The following is a 20,313-nucleotide window of genomic DNA, read 5'->3' as shown; positions in this document are numbered from 1 at the left end:
AATAGACTTTGGTTTCAAAGCACATACGCTTTAGGCCTTGATGTATTTTTAATGTTCATTTGTAATGACGTCACCACCTGACGTATTTTTTTAATTGGAAAAGAGAAATCAATGCAATTCTTAATCAATAATTTACACATATCATGAACGCATACACATGTCCCTTACACCTTCAAATAATTAGTCAGAAATTCTCCATTAATGAGTTTGCTCCAAGCAACTCATGTACTCATAAACCTAATGCCAAACACTTTAACTAACTTCACTGTAACCCGTACACAAAGAATACAATTTGTCATCCCCAACACTGGTGTCATAGATATTCAAAATGAGAATACTATTATATATCTGACAGTATATCCGACGTAAAAAAGGCCTCCACTGAATTTGTTCTTCAATATTTAAGATTCATACGTCCCCGGGTTATTCTCGTGTTTTTAGAAAATTGCACAAACAATTTGGAACAACTACAGACAGCTGTATTTGAAAAATATATATAGTTCACATGAAACTATGATAAAAGTGGAGTGAATACATTTTCTGTTTAAATGCATTGCAGACATAACAACCACTTCGGATGCATGAAGCCTTTAGTCCCTTGGACACTGGGTGGTATAGTTCTCATTTGTGTTCATTTAAAAAATGCACAAATAGTATAGCAGAACATAGAGGGGGGGGGGGGGGACAATACATTACATAGTTGTAGGAATGCCTTCAGATTGAACTTGTATTTGAGAATGTCCCGAGTGTGAGAAATCAAGAACATTCATCAACAGACTTGTTATTTATGACAAGGGGAAGCTGTGATCTAGATCAAAGCCTTATAATCATCTTTGAGATGTTGCCCCCCCCCCCCCTCTTAGGCAGCCAAATTGGGAAATCCCGGCCAAAAATTGTTAAAAGTCAAATTTGTTTTTGCCTATCCAAATTCATTCACAGTATCAAGCCCCCGTTAATATGCATCATAAAACCTGTCCTGCGTGAATGTGCGTCAAAGTTAAATATGCACGTGTTGATATTCTAGCCTACAAGCAGCAGCTCTACTGCAAACAACAGATGGAAGGGCAGATGCATTTAAGTAAACCATATGCATGAAGTAAAATATTGCATATTTAACAAAACTATATTTAACTAGCAACAAAATAAATAAGAACTGAACTAAATGTTAACAGTAAGACAGCAAACACACAACCTAGTTCACCAAAATACACACTTAAAAAAAAAGCATCTCCTTCAGTCTGATGTAGTCCTGCTACTGTACTTTCAAACCAACATCCCATCATATAACATATCATATATTCTCTTTCAGAATGTATTCCCAAAAGCTCCACCTACTCTGTAAGCCACAGGCAGGATCCAGCTCAATGACTCACATTTTTTCGTCATATTTGCCGGTTAACCACAATACCATCTGGATTTCACATTTGTTTTTGGCAATGTGGAGCAGTGAGGCGTTCTCTCTAAGGAGGTGATTTGAGCAGACAGGCATCACACACTTTGATTGAACTCACCAGCTTTTCAGCTAAATGCCCTTCAGTGGTCGCCCCCCATGGGAAGGCAAATATTTCCTGCCATCTATTGTAAAACCATAGATTTATTCGTCTTATTTCCAAAACTGAACAATCAAATCCACATGGTTGACAGGCAGATATGAGCAACTCTCCCTATAAGCAGCACCTCAAACAGCATGTTCATATACTGCTTATACTGTAACTTAAATTAAATATTGTCATGCTGCAGAGATGTCCTGGCCTACACATCATATTCTACAGACGTATGAAAACATCTTTGTTTGCTACAGATCCTCACAGAAATCACGCCATAATAATGACATGAATTATCATTACCTCTAACATCGCAATTTGTCAAAAATAATCGTAATCAGATACTTTTTCAAAATTGCCCTACACGAATTAAACAGTTCATGCTGAGAGATGAGTTAAATTACCAGCTAATGCAATTAGAAGTAAAGATTGTTAATGCAATAGCCATAGAGCATGGATTGAATTAGCGGGGGGCATTTTGCTGGTGGTAACATTATTTGTATTTTAAGTTAGTATCAAGTCCTACACCAGGGAAACACAGTCGAACTTATAAGGGAAAAAACACACTCAAGTCACAGTTTACTTCCGTTCACGCTGGTGAATTACACTGAATACTGCTAAACAGAGCGCTGTTGGCTTGTTCATTCAAACTTTGTTAATATTGAACGTGTTGCGTGTCCAAATAGCATCTAATTTGACAAAAAGGGCTCAATGGGGTGACCGGAAACACACCGAACAAGTGTGAAGTAGATCAGGTGAGCGGTTCTCGAGATATGCGAAGACAGACAGCGATGCCTTGCTTTATACTTAGATGTATAAAATACTTAACTCTCACTGCATGTGTTTAATATGCAAGTATTTAGCAGGCTCAAATGGTACTTGAACTAGACAGAAGGTGGTGATAGAAATATGAATGTGTAGGTTGCAATGATCAATATACACCTCTGCCTACATTGAGTTCATCATGGCTCTAATACGTGCAATTAGTGAGTGCAATCAGTGGGGTGGGAGCAGTTGTCAGTGCTGTAGACATCTGATGAGCTATTTTGTAAGTACAGACCAGCAGTCATACAACATCATCAGATTGTGTCTGTGCAAACTGGCTGCATTAATTAAACCAAGTATGGTCCCTGCCATTTTGACATAGCGACGTTAGAAAAGGGATTCAACGATGAAAGCCAGTGCTGTTGAAATGCAAGCTCCAAAATAACATAAAAAATGATATACAGGGGTAGTCCATAGATATATGAGCTCATGTGAACCCTCCGAGGCCTACAGTGTCTCTGTACTTAGTTTGAGTCATGGTTCTTAAGCTAAAGCTGACAAGGAAAAGGACTCGGGGATTTATTTACACAGAAACTAAATGGTATATGCCACATGTGCTAAATGTTTTTTAGTGGCTGTAAATATTCAGAGCATTTCAAGATGTATGCACTTGATCACCTGCAGGTTTGAGGCATTGTGAGAGTCATATCAAAGGTACCATGCAGTCGACAATATCCAATATGTCAGCCTCCCTGAGGGGTAAACTGTCGCACTGCTGGAGATGAATAATGGTTCCGTACCAGTGGTTGACTGGTGTTTCTTTTGTACTGGCTGACTTATTTTGTTGCCACAGCATTGGCTGACTGATAATGCCGTCAGTTGTTCATTAAGAGCCAATCACCGCCCTGCAGACACAGAAACTAATGAATACGTAATGAAGAGAGATGATGGAGGGATGTGATTGGAAGGTTCTGCCGCAGGGAAGGAAATAGATTGTTCATGCCTGACACACGTGTAGACACAAGACAAACTGGCACACACACACGCACACACTTGGACACAAACAAAAGACACACACAGCTGCACACACCCATAATATATCCAAAGAAGCATCGACAGGTTCATCAACTTAAAGTAGACACACGTGCAGAAACATATAGCAGGAGACGCGCCTGCGGGGATGAGCGTGATTTCAGACACTAGTACAGATACATGGGCACGTAATTCTGTATGTGCACAGGAGGACAGATAGATAGACACACACACACACACACACACACACACACACACATAAGGTGACACATTTCAAAAACACACATTCACAGCCAGGTGTTGAGGGCGTGGGGTTGGGCATTAGAGCAGAGTGCCATGCAGGGGAGAGTGTGGACAGAATATCTAATCAATGTAACCCTCAGTATTTGCTCATCCCCATCCCACAATGAGGATTGTATTTTTCTGGTATATTGGCACAGAATCAGTAAAGAAAGAACATACAACAGAGCCCCATATAATGAGTAAACAACTGTAAATTACAGAGACAAGGAAGCTAGTGCACAACCGATCTAGAAGAAGCACTATGTCTTTATCTTTCAATGATAAAATGAATGTTTTCAGGTATGTAAACAACCTTCAAGTATGTGTCTGCCTGCAGTGTACAGTAATTAATGCAGCACATTGTCTGAGAAAGGAACCAGTTCAACAGATGACTGCATGACTGAATACAGTGGGTGAAGTCTTTGCAGATCTTCTTATATCTAATTAGAATTGATGTCGAGGTAAATTCACATTTGCATTCAAGAGGAAGGCTGTTGAAGAGTATTGCATTGTTGCTATTTCCTCTGCTGGGGTATTTGTACAAAAACAGCCACAGGTCGGGGTCAGGGGTCAAGATCCCACTGAAATACAGGAATGAGAAGCTACTAGGTGTGACATTTTCATTATGCTGATGTTGGAGAAAATTGACTTTCTTAACATTTCAAGTGTTAAATGCTGAAAGAGCCTATTGATTTTGAGATGACGACTGAAGGTCAGAGAGAGCTGTCAGTGCAACGGCTCCCTCCATTCTCTGAGGCTAATTTGTCATTTGTGCTATTGGGCTATACAAATTGAATTGAAATACACCTTTTTGTTGCTTATGGTTGCTCTGGACTTACTCAGATAGCTGCTTACATGACTAACCAGTTATGTGCAACTAAAGTAAAATGTGTGAGCAAAGAAGGAAAGAAAGAAGGTGAATTGAAGCACAAACTCACTGATTGCGTGTGGCCATATCCACATGCAGTGTGCTTCAGGTGTGGCTCTAGAAATGTCTGGATGCTTTTCAGCTTTTTTTACTGACATGATGACGGACATAGATAGCTGTTCTCTTTTAATAACAACTGAATGCTACCGCTGGCTTTCAACCGCTACTTTTTGAGCCAACAGGAGGTGAGTATGTGATGCCTAAAATATTATCCCTAAAAGTTGAAATATATAAACTCTCAGTGGTGATAGGTGTGTATAGCAAAAAAGTAGTGAAATTGTTATGAAAGGTTGAGTGGATGCCTGCAATTTAATTAGCAGATTGGAATCAGCCATTTGAAGATGCACCTGCTAGCAGAGTGTGATCCTCCTGGATTTATTCTAGATTTTAATGTGTGAAAAATATGCTTTCAAATGCTGTAAGATGTCCCAAGTGCACCTGGCTCTGCTTTCAGCAAGTGCTGAGTCCTGAGAGAAACAATCAATATTTGAAAAGTATCAAATGGTTTTGTTACCACCCTACAGACGTCAACTTAAACATACGGTTCATATCTAAGAGGTCTACTTACACCTGTATTAATTGTTCCGGCTTTGCACGTATAGTTCATTTGATGAACGTCCTCTACATTGACACAGCATTAGGGGTGTGTAAATAGGCCATCCTTCAACTACACTACAAGAGTGCAATGTTTGAACTGAAAACATCCATCTTGAATGCATTTAGGTAGCAAATGTTCCTTGAAACATTCAATAATTTATCGAACACCAGCACTACACATGGAACACCATTGTTCATTTTTTCCAACATCATTAAAATAATGCATCACAAAAGCAACCTCTGATGTTTGAGAGGGAATATTGTAGCATTGATGCAGTAATAAGGATTCTTAGATGACCTCGCATATTTCTCTCTGAATCATATCCTTCCAGTCATATTTCATTTCCCCCCCCCCTCCTCCCTGTTTGCTTGGCATACTGATCACACCTTTTTTCTTTTAAAGTGTAATCAACAGATTAAGACGATTCTGGTGAGGTTCATTCTGTGATTTTAATCACATAGTGTTTTCTACACTGTGACACGATGACTCTGACGCATTGCCAGGATCTCTCCATTCTTGCCCCCTCCACCACCACTTTCTGTAATATTAATGTTCATTGATAGGGGCCTGACATTATTTCCCAGTGTTCAGACTAAAATATGTACAGTAAATGGAAACACTGGCAACCGTTCAATTGACAAGATGGCTGGCTGACTGGCCTGCTCACTGGCTGACTGCCAGACGCAATGGCTGACTGACAAGCTGACTGACTAGACACTTCAGGCGTTTACCTCACACTGTTAACCAAGCTACTTACAGTAAGTGCAACAGGAGGAAAATTCTGATTGACCAGTGGATCGACTTAGTGAATGACAATCACACTGTAGGAATGTAGCTGCTTTCTAATGTGTAATGGTGTGCACTGCAATTTGTTTCAATAGACTCAAGCTGAAAAACTGCTTAGCTGTCTGACAAACCGCATGGCTGCATGAACGAGTCATGAAGATCAAGTCAAAATTAAAGACAATATGATGTAATGGAGTTGCTTATACCTCATCATGTATCACAATTTACTTAGTTATGGTTGCTAAGCTATGATTGGACAATCACTTTTAGGGGGCGGGGTTTAGCAAATGTTTTAGTCAATGTATCGCGATATCATGGGGATTTTCATCAAATCTATTTTTATCATTAGCAACTGTCGTATTTTTGTGCTTAATGCACCTATTTACAGCAGTTACCTGAATGAACTGTAGCTCACTGTGTCACTGGCTGATTGAAAGCACGTGACTCACTGACTGGCTCGGTGTCCCCCCCCCAGTTCTTGATATAATGAGAATAGTCTTTTTCTTGAAAATATGATGACCCCGAAACTGATTAAAGTTGTCCTATTTAAATTGAAAATTCACAGTACAATTGTATTCTCATTTATTATTCCTGCGGCCAAACTCAACAGTTGATTTGGCAACATGAATCTCTTGTTTCTCGCTTCGGGGGAGAGCTGTTCATGTTTTGTTTTTTTTTTTGTCTTTTTATTTAACAGGAAAGATGAGTGAGAAAACATTCCCATTTCCAGCGGCAGCCTTAGGGTGTAGTTGCTGGGGGCTGAGAGCATACTGTAACGCACCCAGTCACATCTGGAAGCTCGCGTGATCAACCACAATCCCGACATGTGGCAATGCAATAGCTGGGTTTCAGTGCTTTGCTGACGGGAACTTTGAGCATCATTCAGTCTTTCACCCGAGTACGGTTTTCCCAACTTGTCGACAGATTTAAACCTGAAATCTTCAGTTTGCACACAAGCGGCTGTAACTCAGCCTACCGAGAGGCTATTATAAAGACTTGATCCATAGAAATGACATGCATATAAAAGATCAAACTTGTGCCATAAAAATCCAATTGGATTTGTTGTTTCTCTGTAAAGGCCTTTAGGTCTCCAACGGTAATTGCAGTAATGAAGCTTTTAGCAAAGGAAGACAATTATCCGTCTAATTTGATCATCACATTAGTGATCCACCTCCATCATTATCCAATGACTTTACTGCGAACTGTTGTCAACAAATGATCATCCTGGCTGGATAATATTCAAACTATCTTACCTGTTATGTCTCTCGACTGCCATCGCTGTCTTTATCACTTTGCCTCCTCATCACTCAACCAACACTAGTGCCCCCTCTATGCCTTTCGAGGGGGATGTCAGAATTGCTGGTATTTGTACTTTTAAATTGGTCTAATTGACAAGGTCAACGCAGAAGTCAGATGAATAATTAAATCTACATTTCTTTAGGTGGAGGAACACAACTCATGACTTTATGGTAATTATATTGTCTGAGGACCGCCAAGGACACCAGAACTGACAGTATATGATGTTTGTCATATCATACATTCAACACACAGCTGCAATATTAACAAAAGTTTGACAAATATTTACACATTATCATGTACTTATCACTGACGGTTACACAATTATAATGATCTTGATTTGAAATGACATTTTCAGTCTCGAAATGTGGTCAATTTCTTGGAAACTCCCATCTGGTATTTCAGGCTACAGTCCAGAGACCGACAGGGTTTTAACAAACCAGCCTCCCAAGGTGAGACCCCACAAATTCATAGCTTGGGTAAAGTCCCCAAACGACATGTTGAGTACAAGGATGATTAAATGAACTCACCAGGGTGAGAGGCTACATCAACTCTGATTTCATCTTGGCCTGCAAAAGTAGCAATGACAAATATACTTTTTATATTACAGTGGACTGCATCTTTCAATGCATTTTGGTCCTGTAGTGAAGAGCATTTTACTATTGCCCAGATATGTGGCTGAATAATTAATGAGCCCTCAATTTAAAATGCTAATGGTGTAATGGTTGTGCTTGTATTGTGCTGCAAATGGTACATTAAAGAACAGAGAGATAATGTACAACATATTGACAAAACAATCCAAAATTACAGAAATGTATGAATACACTAATAAAAAAATACTCAGATTTACTTTAATTTACCCGACTTATCTTTTAATACTATTTAACATATCCTATACATACTCAATTAAAAAATGCTAAGCATTTATAGATATTTGATAATTTCTCTAAATATCAACAGGGCTGCCTGAAAACATGTGACCAAATTGTACATTATGTAACAGCTTTAGCCATTTAAAAAGAACACAATGTCCGAGGAAGATATATTTGATTTGAAATGGTTGATCCATTGAGAGACCAAATCTAGCTTTGGGCATGTTTGAAGACCTCGCCATTGTGAATCACTTCGAGGCATCATTTAAATTCAAATGGAAATTAACTCTGTAATGTTTGCGTAGCCATGTAGTGGAGCTGCAGGCTTTGCGTTACTAAATACACAAACAGGCTTTTCCTATGTCCAAGAACACACGTCCATCCACACACATTCACTCACAATAGTTAAAGCTACTACAAGGAACTTTCATTTTGTGTATATTTTGGCGGCCCCTGTGGACGAAAGTGGTGTTGTTTCCGAGCACCACAATCCATTCAGGAACGCTCTTATTTTACTGCAGCGGGTTCTGACAGTCTGTCTGGTTCTCTTGTGCTCTCCCTTCTCTCCAGCTAGATTGGCAATACGGCCTGGGTCTCCAGCTGCTCTGCTCGTGGCTGGAAGAGGAGCCGCTGCCACTGGGTTTGGGGCTCTCCTCCCCCTGCCAGGTCAAAGGTGACAGCGAAGCCAGAACTGGATCGGTGAACGGGTCGCTGGTGGAGGCCCCCCCCCCCCGCTGGAGTCGGAGTTGATGGGAGTTTCTGGTGAACCTGCCTGATTTCATCTGATTTTTGCGTCGATTCCAACTCGGTGGCATCGATGAAAAGCATGGAGACTAACTATATAGAAATAGCCAATCATCCCTCCGATGGTCTCATTTACTAATGTAGGTCATATGGGCATCAGTATTAAATGGAGAATGCTTCATAACCAGTTAAAACTTCCAGTAACTTTGAATATGTTGCCAAACCGCACTGCCAAACTACTCAACCCTTACCTGCCCACCACTCTCTGGCTATCTGTATTTTGTTGCTTTCTTCTTTGTTCTGCTGTGTTGGTTTCCGTCTCCCTTTCTCTTTTCTGGATCTCCTCCCTGTTTTTACCAATTCCCCTCTCTCTTTTTCTCTGATGTTCCTTTGTGATGTTCTTTTCTCATTTTTGCCTTTTTGCCCCCGCCTCTCTTCAAACATGGATATAAATCATTAGAGTATTATCAATTCCAAACTTCATCATTTGGGCAGCAGCCAAAGGAGGTTTTTATGAGCAAAGTGGCTGACCTGTAACTCACAAACACACACACACACACACACACACACACACACACACACACAGTCTGTCCAGCTTGCTGGCACCACCTAGAGCCAAAACTTTCCCTCTGAGGCCTCATAGCTGTGGCTGGTGAACTCAACTAACCTGTCTGCCAAAGCAGATTTGTTCATTTAGTCTCTGAGAGACAAATTTGGAATTGTTTTCATACAATGTTTGCCACTAAACTTCACTAACCCTGCCCAAGGGCTTTGCCATTATAATGTATTCTCTCTGAGACAAGTAGAATTTAGTAGACCAGAACCACATAAGGCTTGCAGGGAGGAATTACAGTCAGAGTAAAATAAAAAAGGTGGATTATCATGAAGTGGAACTGTATATAATAAAGTGGAGTTGATGAACATCCTTAGACTTCTAATTAAAGAGTAAATCTGAAGGGGTTACACACATAATTGCAGTGGAACATGGCACAATCAAAGCATACTGGAAACAAACAGAATGAAATACAAAAAGATAATGTAATATTTTATAGTTAATGAGTCCAGAAATAATCTAATGAATGATTTAAAAAAAACTGCAAATATAAATGTGTATGTTTGCAAGTTCCCTTTCGTTTCCAGTGGTTCTACAATATATGAAATCAAAGGGAGATCCACCAATCAGCTTGCAGTGTCAGTTGTATTAGCAAAGTTGCAGTCAGAATACTGATCGATCCTCACTACCCGCTGACACATTTACCGACTCAGAGCGAAGTAATGTTAACAAATACACTCGATAATAAACTATTTATATGTAATGCATTCATTTTTTTACTGGCTATTTTATTGTAATCCAAAGCACACTGTATTCTGTATACTGTATTTCAAAGAAAAAAAGAATTATATGTAGTTTATGAGAGATGTCCTATGATTTTAATCCTCAAGATTCCTACAAACAATGTGTGAAGATTTCACATCAACAACTAGGTTTCTCAGTAGAGATGAGTAACGTTATACTCAACCCGCCCTGTTGCAAATGTGTAATGTGTGAAGGTAATGAAGATGGCTGACAGCTGACAGGAAGCAGCCAATCAATCACAAGAACTCCAGTAATTAATCAACTAACCTCTCACACTGACACCACTCATTAACATGTTGATTCACCTTTAAACTAATTACGATCAATTAAAACAGTTAAAAGCAAATCTCAAGAGGAGTGGTCAGGTTGTCAATCAATCAATCAATCAATCAAGGGAAACGTCTGAGAGAGCCAGAAGGAGCGAAGTAGTTAGATGAGAGGAGGATGGAGAAAAAAATAAGGGAGGATAAAGGAGAAGGGTGGGGGGGGGGGTGGGGTGGAAAGATGTGTTGAATAAAGAGGAAGGGGAAAAGAAGGATGAGGTTTAATACTGAGTTGAACTTTCTAAAAGGTCCATTCTACAAGCTACAATATGCTGAATGTGTACATTAAGAATACTGGTTTGACTTCCATGTATTGAACGAGATAGTTCTGAGAGGAGAACCACACAGACATCAATTCCATAGTGGTCGTTCTTTAAAAATCAAACACGAGCAACATTTGGCTTGAGGTGTCTTCTGGGGTCACATTCCACCTAATAAACTCATCATACCCACAGATTGGGAAATTATGCAGAGTTAATATAAAATCATTAACTGAATTAATTGCAGCTTCAATTCCTTAATTGTCCCAATTGTCCACAGTCCTGCAAGTGGCACATGTGACCAATACAGTAAAAACTTATACTGGGTCATAAAGAAACCTCTTTCTCAAATCTAAACATTTAATGGCAGTAATCTCAAGAGTAAGTAGTAAAACAGCTGGATTGAATTTGCTGGTTCAAGGGATTGAATGTTTATATAATACCAGCTATAAAACAATATTTCAACACATATTTGGTACTTAGCAATCTCTTGCTCAATGCAATGACACTACTGTCTACCTCTATAGCCAGTTTTGCAGGTGCTACATTTTCATATAGATAAACGACGAGTCTGAAGAAAGATGATATTAATTTAAAGAGGCTCAGAAAGGTTGTTCAGTGATGACAAAGACAGATGGTAATAGCCCTATGAAAATCAGCAAATTACCATAATTACTGTCTTAAAGGACCATGGTGGAAAACGGTGTGAATGAAAAAAAGGTGTTTAAGAAGAGAAGATGCAGAGGGGGGTGGGGGGGGGGGGTGGGTAGTCGTGTATGAATATCTTTGAAAGCGATCCGCGTTCTGTGTTTTGTCAAACATGACAAGTAAACACCAACATGACGTGTCCACGTTATCTTCAGTGTTTTTCTTTGCCAAGTTATACAGAAACAGGGCCCAGCTCTGACAGCACATGGCACACGTGCTCCCGAGAGGTGACATTTTGGATGGGTGCACACCTTAGTCTTCTTGCCTGAGTCTGCTTGGTATTTTGGTGACTTGCTGTGAACTTGAATGTGCTGTGAAGTGAGAGGCGAGGCACAGTAGAGAGTGTGCCGGTAATAATCGAGTGGCACAGTGAAATTTCGGTGTCAAGCATGGCCATGATTGACTTGCTTGTGCTGCACGCCTACACAGACCAGGTCAATGAAGGCACACTGTACTGTTTCCATGACTTTAGTTTACACTAGTTTAACTTTAAAACAATGCACACACAAATAATAAAATGTTCCCGATATTGTAAGGGGATTTGTGCAGCTGATTTGTTGGCCATGATTGATGCAGGCCCATGAAACACCTGCTGATCATTTTAATCACAGCCTATTTCCATCAGTGTTGCAGGTGCGCAACAAATATCAAACACAGCTCCATGCCCAGTGTACATTCTGATGTTGAATGGACTTCATGCACCATGCACAAGGGATTCACAAAAGGGGGTCAATAGTGTTTAAAAGTACCAAACAAGTTGTGATCTGATGCCATGTCCACATTACTCCGTTTCCATTTGAAAACGCATACGTTTTGCTACGTTTACACTAAGCGTCCACACTATGCCGGCGTTTTCAAGCAACGAAAATGGAGGAGTTTGAAAACGATGATGCCCACAACCGCGTTCGCTACTTGATTGGTTGTTAGCAGTCATGACGTGTCATTCCCTGATTCGTCACATGCCTATCACCTGACCCTTACCCGGAAGCTCATAAACAACAACATTGATTACCGATCAACTACCAGGTTAATTCAACATGGACAACTGATTACAGGTGTTGCTGACCTTGTTGTCTTTACTAGCAGCTGTTGTCCAGTTAAAGTCTGCATTATTACGGAGGAAGCAGCTGTTATTGGAGCGATCAGCGAGCGGCGTGACCAGCGGCGTTATCAGACCTACGGAGCGACCGTCTGAAGTCACGGTTAGCGGCTTTAGGGAGGGTGATGGACACAAAACGGAGGACTTTCCTTTTCTTATTAATGCTTATTTTGTTCTCGACATCTATTGTGAAGTCCACAGATACCGCCGTAGACAGTGTAGCAGTAAATGCTTTACAAAAGCATTTACTGGTTTTGTAAAGGAACTAAAGCAGTAAATGCTATTCAGTAGGACAGATAGTTAAGCCGCCAGCAGAGCTACGAGTGAGAACAGACAACAACGAAACCGAGAGGAAACGAGTGAGAGACGTGTGTTGACCACTTTTATGGACCCATAATCTAGTAAACCTTTATGTGTAAGTGTTGATTTTGAAGTAAATTTGATATGTGTGAGAAAGATATAGAGCAAGACCTGCAGCGTTGTAACTAAGTCTGAAAAATAAAACTAAAACTTTCTACGAACTGTGTCTGAGGAAGATTTTAGAGAAGATCTTAAGTATCAAACACGACCTTTCATTATTAAAGACTACTTTATTACTCTGTCGTATTTTTTTAACTAAGCAACCAATCTACTTCCTGTTTACATCGACACCCACGTGCATGCCCAGTGTACGCGAAGAGTCACGTGATATTCGTGTTCAGGCGAAAACGATGCTGATGGACGGAGATCGTTTTTGTTTGAAAGTATGGATGTAGCCTGAGACTAAAACAAAACATGGGAGAGTATGAAAAACAAGTACAGTATGACATCTAAACACTATCTGTTCCAGAATGTGCAGTTGCTCCGCACATTCAGTTCTCGTTATCACTGTTGGGAGACGTGGACGATGACAAACGAATTTCCTAATGTTTTCCACCGGTTAGGGTTTGTGTCAAAGAAATCGAACTGTACGCCTATGAGCAGAAAAAGAAAAGAGTGCGAGAGAGAGAACTGGACTCAAGGGAGATGCAGAAAAATGGAGACAGTGAGAGAAAGTGTAGTCGAGAAGAGCCGGGAAGACTGAAAGTCAACAAGCGTAATTAACTGTCAGTTGAAAAGGGGGAAAAAAGGCAGCAGAGAGAAAGAGAAAAAAAACAAAAAAAGGCAAAAGAGAAAAGAAAATGTCAAAGAAGCTAAACTAGAACCTTAAAAAAAGAACCATCATTAAATTAACAAACCCAAAGAGATCTGGAGGTACTGTAGACACAGACTTGTGTTTATCATAGATGAAAGCGCTCTGCATATGTATGTGTGCAAATGTGTACATTAAGATGCCCGTCTCTCTTGATGTAATCACATTACCCATCTTACCTTGATAATGTGCGCTGAAGCCACGGTAACGGTGGTTGGCATCAGTCACAAAATGCAGTCGGAGCCAGTTCTTGTTGCTGACGATGGGAGAAGGGACATTACTGCCTGACAACCTGAGAAAGAAAGACAGGAAGAACATTGTAAGAAATTGAAACAAACACACACTAAGAAAACCTTTCCCTTATTTTCCCAACAAATCCAAACATGAGTGTGTGGCGAACATGCCTTGCTGTTCAGGTCTCAAACATTTGACATTTGACATGTGGACATTTGACTAGTTTAAAAGAAAATAACGATTGCTGTTAGTTATCCGAGGAACCTTTATATCACTTGAGGCCCTGGGGCTAAGGACGTTTTCGTGGCCATTCCCTTCCTTCACAATATGCCTTGGTAACCTTAATTCAATGGACAGCGTCAAATATAAAATGGAGTGTCCACCTTATCGGTAAACAAAATAGGAAACTCATTGTAAGAAAATACGCTCCAAAAGATCAGTCTTTTCAATTAAAAATCCGCAGAAAATCCCAGTCAAAGGGAAATTTCGGCAAAATTTAAACTGAAAACTGCAATTTCATCATTTTGAACCATTATTATAGATAATGCAAAAAAAGCTTAACATCAAAACGTACTATAATTAATAATTTTATTATTTACGCATTTAATTTTGCTGGCAGTGTTTGCCATGTAAGATTATATTCTGTTGGATAACTCAATTGAGCAGATTCAGAAAACCTTCAAATGAAGGTAGACCCTGAGTTCCCAGCTCCAGACCTTCAGACCTTCCCATTTCTCTCAGCACACCTGAGCCAGCTGATGTCGGCCCTGATCCAACAGTTAGGGCTGCTGAGTTGCATCAGGTGTGTTCAAAACATAATGCAATGACTATCCTGACTACTTGTGAGGCCCCTGGTACTCGAGGCCCTGGATTTTGGCCCCCGGTAAGCCCATGCATTACCGCGCCATTGGTTGTCATGATGAAAACACACGTCAGTGTCAGGCTGTAAAGTGTGTCGCACTTTGTTGCTCCGCCGCAAAGCCGGAAGCCGTGGTAGTGACAGACCGACATTTACATCTATGTTTCACCTTTGGTGCAAAAGAGACAGCCTCCATGGCAGGACCTGTGTTACACGTCAGACAGTGAGTTATTCCTTGGCTTGCCGAAAGTTTATACGGAACTTAGCCCGCTACAATGGTCACAGTTTGCAATGGCAAATGTCCGCTGCTCTGACCATCCTGCTAAATTGATTTAAAATGGGAATGTCCATTCAAATCCCCTTCTATTTCTATGGCATTAAACTTCGACTGGCTCTTTTAGTCTTTTAGTACATACTTAGAAGGAGCGGAAAAAACACAACAAATTCTGTAGTCATTTTGTAAAAGAACAAAGCCGAAGTCTGTAAAACAAGGTAGTGAAGCTGTAAAGAAAATGTCACGGCAACAACAGACACTAAAAAAAAAAAAATCAGCCTGAGGTTTAGTTTACTTCACTTAAATTTCTGTCGCTTTCTCCGTCTTGCCTGGGTATCTTGTGTCTTTGTGTGTGTAGCTGCTGTCTAGAATGAAGTAAGAACAAAGCCTGTGTCTGTAATAACACTGAGTGATTTACAAAGAGTGTGAGGACCTCACTGTCCAACACAGCCAGTCTGTTACAGCTCCACTCGAAAAAATACTGGGGATTTTGCTGCATGCTAAAGGGCGCCTCAATCGCTCTTAATGATGTAGGAGATTGTTTTTTTCTTATTCTTTCTTCTTGCCAACATTGTGAGATCTTGCCAGCTGCTTAGGGTTAGAGATTTGACCCAGTAACTTTGAGCACAAACTCAATTATCATGATAATTTCTGAGAATTTGAAGGAAGTTGGTGTTGTATTGGATAATTACTATTACTAAATATTTTGACTGCTACTACTAACCTTTATTGTACCTCTTATGCTGTTATATGCAAATCACAAAGGTTTCAAACAACTTCTGGACTATCACACTGCAGTATAATACTCTCAACAATATTAGCCTTTTCACAATGAAGCAATCTTATAAGCTGGGGCTTTGATGGTGCACTGCACTAGTAGATAGGACCCAATTTGCAATTCTTTCATCTAGTAGGGAGGATGAGATCGCTTAATTGGCTGAGCAGATGAACAAAGCTCTTGTGGTTGGCAAAGTGAGAGTTTCAGGTCATTGTTGGCAGCCTTAGAGGATGGGACTGCTTTCCAGCAGACACTTAGAGAATAAAAGACCCTTGGTCCTGTATAACTTCAAATATCTGCAGCTAAAATACAATGTCTGCTGGCAATAATCGTCTTCTATACGTCAATCCTTTGATGTATGGTGCCTTCATCTTGTAGTGTCAGCCACAGGTGCGTTTTCTACTCCCATTACATTTTCATAGTTTTTTTTTTTTTTTAAAGCAATATCACCTTGGCTGTTACATTTGAGACACGAGTATGAAATGGACTGCCCTCTCATGTTCGCTTGTCTCCTTCTATAAACCCCTACTGTTAACCTCCGCAGTCCATTAATAGCCACACACACAGAAATGCATGCTCACGCACACACACATGATTGGTTTAGTGTATACAGTACTTTCCACCTGCACCCTCCAATAACAGCGGTATGAAGTGGAGCACAAGAATGCTGAGCCGGTGTTTTAGAATATGTCTTTGCGTGTGCTGGTTTGTGCTGGTGTGTGTGTGTGTGTGTGTGTGTGTGCGTGTGTGTGTGCGTGTGTGTGAGAGAGGGAGGGTCACCTTGTGCCCTAGATCAGTAGGATTCTCTGATGTCTGCCATTAGTCACACACACAAACATAAATTCACACACAAACGTTAATTCACACACAAACGTTAATTCACACACAAACGTTAATTCATACACAAACATTAATTCACACACAAATGCAAAGTAGTTTCACAGGCCCAGGTAGACAAAACCTGATTTACATACAACAGTGCCAACACTGCAAAACAATAACAACTGTGAATGTAGGTGACCAACATAAATAAAGTAGACACCTATATTATGAGATGTTGATGCACGCTGGGAAAATCTTTTCATATCTGTTTCTACTATTGTTTGATTTTGTCTGTATTGGTCTTTTTTTGTAGTTTTGTAGTTTTGTAGCTTTGTATAACTGCTGGCATGAAAACATGATGGAAATACATGGAACAGACTTTACAAGAGATTTCTATTAATACTGAATTAAAAGACTAAAACGACACTAGTATTGCCACAAGTGAAGTATAGATTCCCATTTAAAGTATGTCGTGTAGCACATGAGAAGAAATACATCTAATATGAATTCATTATAAATGTTGCAAGTGATGTTTTGTTGACGTGGTGAAACATGAAATGCTTGAGCACAGACTGTAAAGGATTATGATGCTTACTAACAACACGCACATAATTCTGAACACGAGCCTCGGCTTCGATCAAATACTTTGGAGAGACAGGTTATGTCAAACACTTGGATAACAATGGGCACAATGTACCAGACCTCTCCTTTCGTCTCTCTTTTTTTATTTATCTTTTTCATCAATCGATACTATTATTTTGCTGACGTTGTTTGTAGGTCAACCTTTCTGTCACCCTCTCTCGTCTCTCTTTACCGCTCTCCTACCCTTCCTCTTTCCCCTCTCCCTTCCTCAGCTCTCGTCGCTGTGTATCTTTATGTGTGCACTCCCTCTCTCGCACACATTATTCATGTTTACAGCTTTCGATTCACTTCCTGTTATGACATCATTACCCAGAGTGCATCATTAAGGGCAGAGTGTGTGGCTATTCAATCTGTTCCAATATTAAAACAGGAATTAAATCATAAATCTATACGGAGAGACAGTGTGTGATGCTAAACTATTAAACTGCATGCTTAGGAAGCACTAAAACAACTCCAAACTGCAGGATGAAGGTACAAATCTCTCACAGGAGGAGCTGGGAGGTCAGAGAAACATGCTGGCGACTAAAAAGGTCACCCATCTGGATCCCCACAGCCGCTGGGAACACCCATAGGTGCCAGGCATGGCACATGAAGGATGCTGGAAGGATGCTGGAAATGGCAACTACATGTATGGATAATTAAAGCTTAAAATGATGCTTTCAGCAGGAAACCTGATATTTCCAAAAATCATCCGTGGCTGAGGTGCTGAGAAGCTAGTTGATTTTCCCCGAGTGGACAATTTGTAATACATTATTAAATCATTCATCTATGTTGATGGCTTCTGTGACTGGTAAGTGTTCTCCCAAGATATCTGCTATAAAGGCACTTCAGAGCTGCCCAGAGGTATTATAGATCATCCTCTGATGGGCTGCAATATTTATTTTTAATGCCTTGGTCTCAGAGGGTGTCCTGTATGTGATTTGACAGTGACATAGGCGTAAAATACATTGGGTGAAGCCAGGCTTAGTGCTAAAAGCTACTGATGCTTTAAAAGTTCTGAAAGTGAAAGTTTTCCTAAGATGTCATGGACCATCATCAAAGCTGGTGGAACAGTTTGTTTGAATTAAATAACAGACATATTCCTCAAAAAAAAACGAATTTAGAAAATTAGGAAGTTTAAACAAGGGCTCTTGATTGTCACCCGGGTGTCCTTACCTTGATTATAATGATACTAGCAGCATAACAGAGTACATTTAGCTAAACAAAAAATACTTATTATTGGACAAAACCTGAGAAAAAGAAACCGTGAAATGGCCTCTAGTTCCTCTGCTCAAAGCAAGTGCCTCTATTGTGAAATAATGTGAATAGGTGTTCTTCTCAGGGGAACCAGAGAAAATAACTTGCTCTAGTGACATTTCCTTCTCGCATAACACCGTTGTATAAAGCACGGTAGATCACGATGCGGTAGCGCCTTATGGGAAAAAATGTCTTATATCGAATGCTCAAAACCCTCATAGGAGTCCGTCAGCAGTCAACCGCCAACAATGATTGTTCCCGGGGATATGCAGGGAGGTCACGTTACATCTATTGTTCTCTGGAAATCATCGATATTACCAAGTGAAGACACTGAAAATGTATGAAGGCCTCCAGTGTTCCATGTTTCTACAACCGTACAACTACATCAAATGAGACAAATGAGATACTGCGATGGAGAGCGACTGTGTGACCGCGTGTGTCTGCAGGAGGAAGAGAATATCAAGAAGAGTTGCCAGGAGGAGCAAGAGAACATAATTGATTAAATACACGAGACCAAAAGAGCATCTCTTCCTCTCTCCATCTCTGTCTACCATCCTCCCATCTATCCTCTGTGCCTCTCTCTTCCTCCGTGGCAATACAAACCAGCTACTCCATCGGCAGTATGGGAATGAGAGAGAGGGAGGAAATAAAGAAGCACGGGGTGGCAAAGAATCGATGGAGGTGTGGTGAGACATGGGGGGAGAGAGATGGGGAAGCAGCGAGGGGGAGACACAGAGGCTGTGGTTCGTTTGTTAACTTGTTAATTATTCATTTTAGCATCTAAGCAGACTGTAATCACAAAACACAAAAGCAGTGTTACTAGAGAGCAGATTCTAGTGTGGGTATTTTATTAATAAAACATAAACAGCATTCAATTTAAAAAAAGTAATTTTCTGCCATGTTGAACTCATGACGGGAGACATTTCGTAATGGAATGCAGACTTCTGTACATTTCTCAGAGCTTCTTTTTGGAAATTGGAGCAGTTCACTATTTAATGTGATTGTGCATTTTTACAGAAAACAAAAATAAAGACTAAACGGCAGCATGATGCGTTCACACGATATCTCAGCTCAATCACACTTGTGTTGCAATATACTGAGTGCAATCTGCAGATTGTGATAGCACCGCTCACACATTTAACAACTTTAAATTGCTTGGAAATCACAGTTGTTCGCTCAACCGTAGAATGAATGGAAATTGTCAACAATCTATTTAATCTATTAGACAACTGTACCAGTCGAGACGAGAGAGGCATGGTTCTCTGTAGCGTAGCTTGCAGCAACTTGGGTTTTTCCGATAGCATCGTGCTGTTACTGTGAGTCCAAACTGCTGCATGCAAATGTATTCTACCCTTCATCGTGAGATTAACTTCGTCTTTGGTGCAAAATGCAATCAGTCATCAAGGTCCAACGTTTCTGTCCAGTACGGCTCTTCCGTGAGCTGTTGCGTTGTTCACCGTTGATGTTCTACCAGAGGTCTTTAATCTCATAAGTGACATCTTGCACAGACGAGACAGATGGACATGTGACACTGGCAACTTGATGTCTGACCAGAGGGACGGGGTTAAGGGTCTCCGCCGGCTGTGTAATAAATGGTTGTCCACAAACATCGGTGGTCACGGGGGTCAGAGAGCTACACTAGCCAACGCTAACTTTTGTGTGTGCGTGTGTGCGGCTCTTCATAAGACAGTAGGGGTATGCTA

General features: G+C 40.4%; 1 protein-coding gene across 7 annotated transcripts in view; it reads right to left on the bottom strand.

Annotated features, from left to right (window-relative positions):
• The window catches only part of csmd3b (CUB and Sushi multiple domains 3b), a 315,344-nt gene that overhangs the window by 124,925 nt on the left and 170,106 nt on the right, over positions 1-20,313 (bottom strand). For 4 of the 7 annotated variants that reach the window (XM_031866560.1, XM_031866562.1, XM_031866563.1 and 1 more), the window contains exon 6: positions 13,945-14,057. In XM_031866560.1, the coding sequence (XP_031722420.1) occupies positions 13,945-14,057 (113 nt within the window). Of the gene's footprint in view, positions 1-7,761; positions 7,801-13,944; positions 14,058-20,313 lie in introns of all 7 variants that reach the window. The other 3 variants (XM_031866559.1, XM_031866564.1, XM_031866558.1) reach the window with 1 other exon arrangement.

Source organism: Anarrhichthys ocellatus, unplaced genomic scaffold (assembly GCF_004355925.1).
Source record: "Anarrhichthys ocellatus isolate YVR2014 unplaced genomic scaffold, GSC_Weel_1.0 scaffold35, whole genome shotgun sequence".
NCBI lineage: Eukaryota > Metazoa > Chordata > Actinopteri > Perciformes > Anarhichadidae > Anarrhichthys > Anarrhichthys ocellatus.
The sequence above is the reverse complement of the archived record's forward strand: the minus strand, read 5'-3'. Positions and strand labels throughout refer to the sequence as shown.